The sequence below is a fragment of the Platichthys flesus genome, chromosome 15, assembly GCF_949316205.1.
Source record: "Platichthys flesus chromosome 15, fPlaFle2.1, whole genome shotgun sequence".
Lineage (NCBI taxonomy): Eukaryota > Metazoa > Chordata > Actinopteri > Pleuronectiformes > Pleuronectidae > Platichthys > Platichthys flesus.
Window position 1 is genome coordinate 10,696,965 of NC_084959.1, and position 10,691 is coordinate 10,707,655.

The 10,691-nt window shown below is 38.7% G+C and overlaps 1 protein-coding gene across 1 annotated transcript; it reads left to right on the top strand.

Moving 5' to 3' along the window:
- On the top strand, positions 1 to 10,691 carry pou2f3 (POU class 2 homeobox 3). The gene is made up of 12 exons (XM_062405516.1): positions 1 to 124; positions 4,169 to 4,197; positions 5,300 to 5,398; positions 6,300 to 6,405; positions 6,495 to 6,583; positions 6,746 to 6,922; positions 8,126 to 8,267; positions 8,399 to 8,532; positions 8,758 to 8,922; positions 9,156 to 9,198; positions 9,461 to 9,575; positions 10,095 to 10,691. The coding sequence occupies exons 1-12, from the start codon at positions 76 to 78 to the stop codon at positions 10,135 to 10,137; spliced, it is 1,191 nt and encodes a 396-aa protein (XP_062261500.1). The 5' UTR covers positions 1 to 75; the 3' UTR covers positions 10,138 to 10,691.

Genomic DNA, 10,691 nt, shown 5'->3' on the forward strand with positions numbered 1-10,691 from the left:
CTGAGTGCTTCATTGTCCTGGTGAAGTTACTATCCGGTAGGAAAATCAGCTGTATTTATCATTACAGATATTAAGATGAGCGCAGACACGGTGGAACAGTCGGAGGCTCAAGGTGAACAGGCAGGTAAGGACATTTCACCGTTCTCTCACCGCTGAATCATCTGAACACAGAGATAACTTCGGTGGACATGACTCAGGAGAAGTGTGGCATTGCTCTACTGTGATTATTCTGTCACTGCCGGTGATGCAGATGTTTCTTTATTGCCTTATAGATTGGAAAAAGTGGAATTTAAACTTTTTTTTTCAAAATGAAGAGTATATTACAATATGCTTACTTGTGTGTTAAATAATATTTTAAAGGAGCAATTAAGAAATATGTACTATGATATGTTTTATTATATGGTCAATTGTATTTTTGTTATGTATTATTAATTAAGTACGTTATTTATATTGAATATCAGTATAATTATGTACTATTCTGTTGTCCGGATTATCTGAGTGGATGTTTGTCAGCTCAAGTGTGTCCAGAGCATTTTAGTACACACTGACATTTAGTTTTTTTTGGGTTATATCACTTTTTTGTTAAAGCTTCATTTGATTTAGCCAGATAAACAACAAATCATTCTTCATATACTGGGCCATATGATGTCTGTTTTGGTACATCTACATGAAAACATTTAGATTTCACCGCAGGGACCCCTGTGTGTGTTTGTGTGTGTGTGTGCGTTTGCATGTGAGTTGGATATGGTGGCAGTTGGTTGCTACACCAGGATGCACCTGAGGCTGTTCGCTGAAAAATGCTTGCTGCCCAGCGGCTGAGGAAGGCCACAAGCAGTAAAATAAAACCAGGAACAAGCAACAGAAAATGTGGAACTTTTATTGAGACAATGGTCGTGTGACAGAAGTGAAGGTCTGTGCTAAATGTCCCTGTTTTTGTCAGTGTATGATCATCCAGAGACATTTTGCTCTTAAGTCATTAGGTGTCCTCAGTGCTACAGCTGCAGTTACTCGATTCTCTTACCAGTCATCATGGTCCATTTTCAAGCAGCAATGCATTAGTCTTTTATTTTTATTTAGGTTGTGCTGTTGAGGTGTGTGTTGTATAGGGTGCTCCAAGCATAACAAACAATGATAGCCAGCAAAGAGTCAACAGCAATGTGTGTTCCCACTGTACAAAGACTGTTGACACATGTTTGATTATTCCCAGTGAAAGCACATTTCTCTAAAAAATATTTTTTTGTTTCAGTGCTGTGAGCATTGCACTCTAAATTCAGCTCCACAGTATGTCTGTGTAGGCAGAAATCTCAGAAGCAAACGTAAACAAATGAAAGCAAAATGATCTACATACATGGAGCAATATCACTAACACTATGAGAAAAGAGGTGTTAAACGTTAAACATTTCGTTAGAAGGCAGCAGAACATTGAAACAGCGAGATGAGGAATATTTTTGAACTTTTACGGGTTCATACAGCTGCTCCACCAGATCAGAAGAATGTAACTGCCTAGGTGTCTGTGCAAACGTAAAAATGATGGTTACATGTAGGTTTTACACAAATCTAATTAAAAAGATTATTTAATTAATTTCTTCTGCACCAAACTCAAGTCAATAAGAGTTGAGCAGGAAGTTGAGCATCAAATTTCTTTCTTTTACTCGTCAGGAGAAAAGCAAAGCAATGGCAAATTTATAATTTTTCCTTATAGTGAAGTTAGCATGCTAACCACCTAGACTCTTTTGCTTGAATGTTGCTCTTATGCTTAAATTAGCCTTGCGTTTCTGTCTAAATTTGCCGTCGCAAACTAGAGCGATTCAAAAAGGATTAAACTTGACAAATATTCAATTAACATAATTGAAATTCAGTGAGAACCTGTACTGTACACAACATTATTAAATTCTCTTTATTTATTATTACTTTCTTAACAACAGACAGTGTAAATTAATTATTATAAGCACAATGGTTCATATAAATGTATCAGTTAGCCTCTTCGTAAAATTAGTTATCTTAAGAATTTAAAACAGTAAAAATAGTTTGAATAATGTAAACTCATCAACTGAACTTTTAAAGCTCCATAAACCCCGTATTGGAGGATTGTTGTAAGAGTGTTGTAATTCAGTCACTGACCAATACTCTTTTCTTACCGTGTGTAGGCTTTGAGAAATGAGTTCAGATTATAAAAGGTACAAAATCAATTAAACTCAACGTGTATCATTACATTAAAAAAAATCGTCGGTATTGATGATTGTCATTTAGTTCAATGCGGAAATTAAACTGAGACAGATCTCAGAAAATAAACCAAATAGTTCTGATGCTTAAGAAGACTTATTGCTCTCGCTTTACACTTACACTTATTTTCAATGAATCCACTGCAAAGACAAAAAACAGCAATGACATGATCATAATAATCAAAAGCAAATCCTGATATTATTCCTTTGTGCCATAGAACTGCATTGTTGTTTAAAATGTTGTTGATAAAAGCGCAACACAAATTTGTACCACTAAATCAACTCAAGACACCACAAACGATTTCTATGAACACACAGAGGATAGTTTCAACTTTAGCTTAAAATCCCCAAACTAAAACTACAAGGCCCAGCTAATTTAGAAAATTACAATGCTTTTAATGAAACTGTGTTTGTGGCTCATGTGTTTGCATTAATTAGGAAATAACAGACTGAGTCAGAGAGATTAACAGAGTCACTGTTGATTTTGGTCATTTTATGGAATTTGTCGACCATAACAAAAACAGACAAACACAAGCATGTATCAGCCTATTGCTTAATTCACTGTAAAAATAGAAATGTAGGGTTTTTTTTTTTGTATAACAACTCCAAACATCCAACCATTATCAGTTGCGCTTTTTCCTTTGAGGGTCACTGGAGGGGCTGGAGCCAATCCCACCTGACATTGGTCGGGATACACTACAGTGTACATAGTATATAGTTACAATAGTTACAATATAATATTTGCCCTGAAGACTAACGGAAGAATCCCTTTCTATGTGTGTCTGCTAACCATGTGAGTGTGTGTTTCTGTGTGTGAGTCAGTGCATGTGCGTGTGTGAGATAAAGCCTTGCATGAAGGCTCAGGGCTGATTTGCATGTCTTGGTCATTTCCATACTGGAGTTTTGGCCATGAAGATGGTTGTGTTGGGGGGTTAGTAGAGGGGGAGGGGGGAGAAGGGGGTGGGTTGGTAGAAAGAGAGAGAGTAGGAAGAGAGGGAGAGAGAGTCCAGGTGGGGTTGGGGGTATTTGCATCGTGTCTCCAGTAGCTCTCTCAAATACCTGTCTCCCCCTCTCTCACTCTCTCTCTCTCTCTCTCTCTCTCTCTCTCTCTCTCTCTCTCTCTCTCTCTCTCCCACGTTCTCTCTCTCTCTCTCTCGCTCACACACACACACACACACACAGTCCCAGTCACCCTATTTGGCATTCAAATTAAGCTTTATCCAGCTTCATGAACTCTCTCCCTTCCATCCGCTCCCTCCCTGTCCACTCCGCACACACTCGACACAGAGCGCTGTGTTTTCTTTCCTGTGTATTCACATCCCAGTAATCTGCTTTTCTTTTAAACACCGCTGCGAGACAATCAGCAGGAGGAGAGAAAGAACCAATACCACATTTCAAAATAATCCTTTACATGTGGAAGTAAAACATTACCGAAGTTTAATCAGGAGAGTTAATTTAAAGTATCAAAATATCAAAAGTACAGCCTCTGTGACGTTAATGTTATTAGATCACTACACTCACTTCACCTGGTTAAAATTATCCTGATTAATCAAATGATTGTCAGCTTTTTAAAACTTAACTTAAATAATGAGGAATACTGCTGCATGATTATTTATGGTTTTTGTGTAATCCTCTGTCAACTTGATCTGTTTCTGTTATATTTAGGTGTATGTATGTCTGTTTTAAGGATTTGAATGTCCTTGCTCTTACATGTTATATATATATGTATACTAGTATCTATAACTATATCAAATCCAATAAAAGCATTTGTGTTAACGCTCATAAAACTGATGATTTAAAGATGATGTTGTTGCTGCTGTAAAAAGAGTGAAAAACAGTTTAAACACACATCGCTAACGCTCAATGCTAACAGACTGCATTTAATCTCTCTATGATTGGATTTGAGCCTAATTCTGATAATCTCTGTCTTTCTTTTTTAAATTTAGACCAAAATGGACTCAACTTCAGTCGACACGTGAGTAACAGGGTTCATCGTCTCTTCTTGGGTTTTAATCAGCAGGATTCAGTTTTCTTTGTTCGACACGTAGTATCCTTTTCCTGTTAGCTTGATCAGACAGAGGGATGTTTGTGTGCAGCAGCGAGTGAAACCCTGATGACGCCGCGTAAGGACCTGGATCAAATCAATTGATTGATCAATATTCTTAAGTTTGATTTAAAGTTGGATTTGTATTTGAAATAGTGTATTTGTTGGGGACTATTTTCTGCTCAGGATAGTGATTTCCTAGCAAGCTGCTCATAATTTAACCAAAGATTGATATTTGTTTATTGGAACAGTTTTGTGGATATGAAGTGTTAAAACGGTTATTAATGGCTCATTAATTTCCTGCCACAGGTGGGTTTACAGCTGCACTGGGAATGACTGCAAATAAACTACTGGGGCTGTGTTCATCATAAGGAAGGAACATGTTTCCCAGTGACGGGTTAAAAAAGTTGCTGAACAACAAAAGAGCCGTTGTAAAAAGGAACAAGACACATCAGACCTTCTTACTCATTGATGGGATTAGTTCAATATTAGTTTTGAACTTTTAATGGGATTTGAGGGTATGGAGGATCAAACAACTTTATGTAAGTCTGTATTCTTTGGCAGACTCAATAACTGAGCTCAGTTGGAATATAAACAGCCCAGAGCAAAGTGGAGGATACTAAATGTACCTTTATCCGAGACGTTGAATTGACTTTTGGATGTCTAACATCCTCGGGATAAACTACCTGCTCTCAGCACAGATGTCAATAAGGGATGCCACCTCTTCACAAGCACCTCAAATAGTTGGAAGCTATTTGGATACTTCTCCAAACAGACCTTTTGGCAGCGGAGCGCGGTTCTCTCAGCGCTCATGTTTTCAGGAAGTGCCACGGCTTTCAGGGGTGGGGTGGTTGGGTGGTGGGGTATTTGCATACTGGCTTGCCCGAGGGGAGGGAAAGACTCTCCATCACTCTTTGTATAATGTTCAGTGACCAAACTGGTCCTGGAGCCATACTAGGATTCTTATTCTCTCAACTGTATAAAAACATATTGTTTCAAACTGGGTTTTTTTCTTCTGCTTTCAACACCTTAGATAAAAACAGAGAACATCCACGACTCAGCCCACCTAGGCTCGCTGAAGACATGTCACCTGACACAGAGCTCTCAGATGCCTGGAGGTCAGCTATCAGGGGTGAGACACAGACACTAAGACCCAGTTCAGAGCACAAGCGGTCAGTTAAATGCAGGTCTGAACGCGTCCTGAAGGTCTCCAGATCTGATCACTGAGACCAACGCACACAAACACGTTGACAAAGCGATTTCTTTTTCTCACACTGGGTAAAAACAAAAAATGTTGGTCTTCGCAAACACAACATGTTTATACCTGGTCTGAACAAGGCCTAAATCATTCAGCTGTTTGGGTTCTTTACTTCTAAGAACATCATCTTACAGTAAATTGGCGTATCATCAGGGATCAGTTTTCACAGGATGGCAGTAATGGAAGAACTGGTCTGACAATACAACATGGTACAAGTACACTGCTAAAAGTAAAAGTTGTGCATTTTAAATCCTACTGAACGGGAAACTAGAGTATAAAAATATCGTACATATATCGGTCATGTTCTGTACTTATAATTGAATAGTTCCGGTATCTGGACAAAACAAGACATTTGTCACCTCCATCTTAAAAACTGTGAATGACACTTTTTTTTTTGCGTTTTCTAATCGACCGAAGGGATTAAACAATGTTGAACTTAACTTTTATGACTTTTATACTTTCTACTTGAGGATGTTTAATATGTCGTCATTTAGATTATTGTGATTATATGTTGTATTGAAAACCTTTCCCATCATAGTAACTAACTAAATTAATTGATAATTTCCTTCTGAAATATAGTGGAGCAGAAATATAAAGAAATTACAAAGCAAAAAAACTAATATTAATGTAGAGTAGAAACACGTGAGAATTGGTGGCAGATAAAGTGCTCTTCTCGATGTATCTTCCACCACTGCAGAACTGCAGAACTACTCAATGCAAAAGCTCAATTGAGTTAAGACTAATTCTTCTGTTGCTGTATCTTGTTTTTCTCCAGGAGCTCACGTCCCTCCACACCATGCAGGGGCTGGTTCTGATGCAGCCGTCCCACCTGCCCTCTCCCTCCTCCTTCCTGCTCTCCCAGAACCCCAACAACCACCAAGGTGCAGTCTTCAAAACCTTCCACTGAGTCAACTCCGCAAATCAGCTGCATGAAAAGGATAAATCATCACAAACCTGTTTTCCTTTGCAGCCATACTGCAGCAAAACCTGCTGTCACTGCCCAGCCATAGTCAAAGTGGTCTTCTTCAGCACCAACCGGGACTGGCTCTTACTCCACAGGTAAATCCAGACAACCCTACATGTGACATGTGCTGTCGACTTGTACGTGATTTCATATCCTGCGACTTTACTTTTGAGTCACACACTGTTATCAGCAGGTAACCTTGTTCACTTCCTCTTTTACACTAGTTTTTTTCCCCCTATGATGTTTGTGTGATCCAGGCCATGAGTCGCTGTGGTCTGGCGGGAACGTCCATGGAGAACCACATGGACATGTCTCACCTGCAGATGCCTAAACACTTGTCACTACCACAGCAGGAGGAACCCAGTGATCTGGAGGAACTGGAACAGTTTGCGAAAGCATTCAAACAAAGACGCATCAAACTGGGCTTCACTCAGGTGAGAAAGAGGAAGGACCATTTAGGTTTCCTTAAAAACTGAAAAAGAATCTCCATCAGTTTCTCCTGTGGGCAGTAGGGTTCTACTTGAACACATCATTTTCTGGCAAAGTCAGAATAGTCATTTCACGTGAGACTTATATATTTCAGATGCTTTTCAATGCAACACATTTTTATGTTTCAGAGAAGTCATGAAAAAAAGTTCCCGGCAGCTTTAAGGAGATTTAGTCTTTGTCGTCCTTTGTCTCAGACGTCTCCCTCAGATTACATATATTGTTTGAATATAAAGTCTGGGAACTGGTCTAGGGCTTTACTGTGCAACAGCGTACAACATCACTCTTCTCAGGGTAATTCTCTATAGTAAATTACTAAACGGTAATTAAAATTATAATATAATTATATATTAAAAGACATAAAAATATGAAAATCTCCCTAAAGTCTTTCCTAGATGGTAATTATAGTCCAGTGTGCTTTACTGTGCCGTTTAATAATACAACATGTTAGTTTTCTTTTTAAGATTCAAGATTGTTTTCGACTGAAATTCTTAAATCTACGTCTTGTTCCATCGTGAGTCGTACCTGTCAGGACGTGTTGCAATGAAAATATATGATTTACATGATGAAACCATAATCTAAAAGAGCCTTTATAACATCTTAGCTCTTATTTTCACTCAATTCAATACTAACTGTGCTAAATGTATTTGCTTGTACACAGTATTTCAGTGCAATGGGGGATTATTAGCAACATTTCAGAAGTGTGTACCTTAACTTTCTGGTCTAATTACAGTGGTTAAACTGTTGACTGTTAACAGATGTGTATTTTGTATCTGCATCTTGTATTTTTAATCTATTGTGTTTACTTATACTTTCCTACATGTACTCTACTACTTGTTATAACTGATTATTTTTAATTTACTGTGTATCCTTTATTATTTAAGATTTTACAAGTCATTAAACTAGTATTTAATACTATTCTCAATGAAGACGAGCACTCAAAGACATTGCCAGGTTTCAATGACGGCATATAACTAAATTGTGTAAAATTCTCAACCCTCCCATTAGACTGGTACTGATCAGAATTCATGATCATGAAAATAGATGTTTCACTAGTTGCTCTACTTCAGTCAAAATCCATCCACTGATGATGACTGGGAACCTTTGACTACCTGACTGATGATCGTGACCGTGTGTTTGTTTTACCACAGGGAGATGTGGGCCTCGCGATGGGGAAACTGTACGGCAACGACTTCAGCCAAACCACGATCTCTCGCTTCGAAGCTCTAAACCTGAGCTTCAAAAACATGTGCAAGCTCAAACCCCTGCTGGAGAAATGGCTGAGTGACGCAGGTACAACACAGGGACTAACATTTTTATTGTCATTGTTTTTATTGCAGAACCTCTGATGATTCTAGCTTGATGTGAAAAATGGTTCAATGTTGAACAGGGATGATGAATGTCCACGTTCCATTTGTTTGTAGAGAACTCCCCCTCTGACTCCATGAGTAACTCCAACTCTCTGCCGCCCTTGATGGAGGGATACGGCCGCAAACGGAAAAAGAGGACAAGCATCGAAACGAACATCAAGCTGACTCTGGAGAAACGGTTTCTTGATGTGAGTTCCAACGATATTTAATGAGGTCTTATGGTGACACTGCTCATTTTTTCTAAGTTACAGAGTTAATAAGTTATGTAGTTTTTGATTGACACATTAGGTCTGAATACAATTTGTTTTGACATATTGCTGTCATTACTAGAATGATAGAACATCGAGATATTACCACCTAAATATACCTGACAGGCATTTTAGGAGGAAATAATGGGCATTTTTGTTTTTCAGAACCCTAAGCCCAACTCTGAGGAGATAACCATGATCTCAGAGCAGCTGGGCATGGAGAAAGAGGTGGTTCGAGTTTGGTTCTGTAATCGTCGTCAGAAGGAGAAGAGGATCTACTGCCCAGTGACCAGTTTACCTGTCAAATCACACAACTACAACTCCAGAATGGTCAGTCGACTAAATCACCAATCTCTAACACTTAAGACTATTTGTATTAGCTTCCGTCTCTAGTATGAGTCAGCATAATGACAAATGAATGGATTGTATTCATATGTTTTACTAATAAGCTTGTATAGCATGTACAGCATGTATAAATATGTAAATAGTTGATTATAAGGTTATTATATTTATATTCCTGATTTGAGGCAGGATTGATGTAAAACATTTCCACTCTGTTTTAGACCTCAGCATCCAGATCCTACAGCCCTCTGACTTCAGGTGGTGGTAAGTTCTGGTCCCTACATTCACCTACATATAAAAACTGATATTTAATAACTTAATTGTGACTGACACTGGGGGTTACCATGCATACTAATACATGTATGTTCCCCTATCACAACATTAGCGTGTGAAAGTTAATTGTTGACCTTGGAAACATTTTCATCTCTAATGCTCCCATCCAGAGTTAATTTGTACATGATCTAAAATAGATGGTAGAAGGTATATGTGTTCGCTCACAGCCATCGTTTTTAACTTTTTCTTCCAGTTTCCTCAAATTCGTCTCCAAACAGTTTAAGTCGTGAAGCTTCTCCCAACGGCCTGTCCTCAGTCTCAGGATCTTTATCGTCTCAGGTGAACCCAGCTTCCTACAGCACACCAGGGTAAGAGACACTTACCTGAGCACAGCAGACCGTGGAGACTGGAGGCTTTTAACTTGCAACTTGTTTTAACTTAAACATTATTCAATATTTTGTTAAATTCATTTTGTTGTTTTCTTTCTAACAGTGTTGATATTTATATAATGTATATTTATGCAGGGTATGGTTGGATTTCACAGCAGAGTACTAATCTGTAGGAGACATTGCTGATTATTACATTTACAGAATTTTTTTCCATTCCTGTAATCCAGACCAGACTTCTTGATTTACATCAAGATATGTTTTGTTTGTATATGAGCTGTGGTCGTTACCGGGTTAGCTTAGCTTATCCTACAGACTTGAAACAGGAAAGAACTTTAACCTGCTGCTTTCCAAAAAGTTCTGCATGACATATCTACAAAACCTTTTTGGTGTAAGCCTATTTCCTGACATGAATGGTCGAGGGTTAACACTCAATCAAGTTTTGCGCCACTTCTATTTGTCTAAGTCAATAATCCTCTGACCCTCCCTCTGGCCTTTCAGCTCCTGGTACCGCTCCTGGAATCATGCTGCGTATCATCACTGAAAAACCTGAACTGCATCACATGAAGCTTTTCAACATCTTTATTTGTTTTGTTTTATTTTTTTTTTTTTTTTCAAGAGAGAGGGGGCTGTACACTGGCGATTTGACAAAGTTACACAGTATCCCTGTTCTGAACAGGGCTACAGCTACAGGCTTAAACCTTAGATGGACACGTAAGACAACAGAAGTGCAACAACACCACCACACGTCTGTCAACACTCCCACTCTAGCTCCCGCTCGCTCTGAGAGCCTCCAGCTGTTTGATTTGTGTTCATGTGACTCTGTGCTCAGATCAGCCACAAAGATGAAGAACACACAGAAAAAGTGCAGAATGAGAACGCTGCTGGGAATTGTCTCCTTCGGGTCTTAATGGTTATGGCTTGAATTTGCAACTGTCACTTAATCTGTTTGAATGTTGAAGGATTCAAGTCCAGAGTTCAGTGCACGTCTGAAGGCAGCCTCTGTGCCAATATGCTCGATAGGTTCTCTACAAGGATTGCTCTTGTTACTGTTATGATGTGTTTCTATGTTTGTGTTGTAGTGGTGTGTTAGCAGTT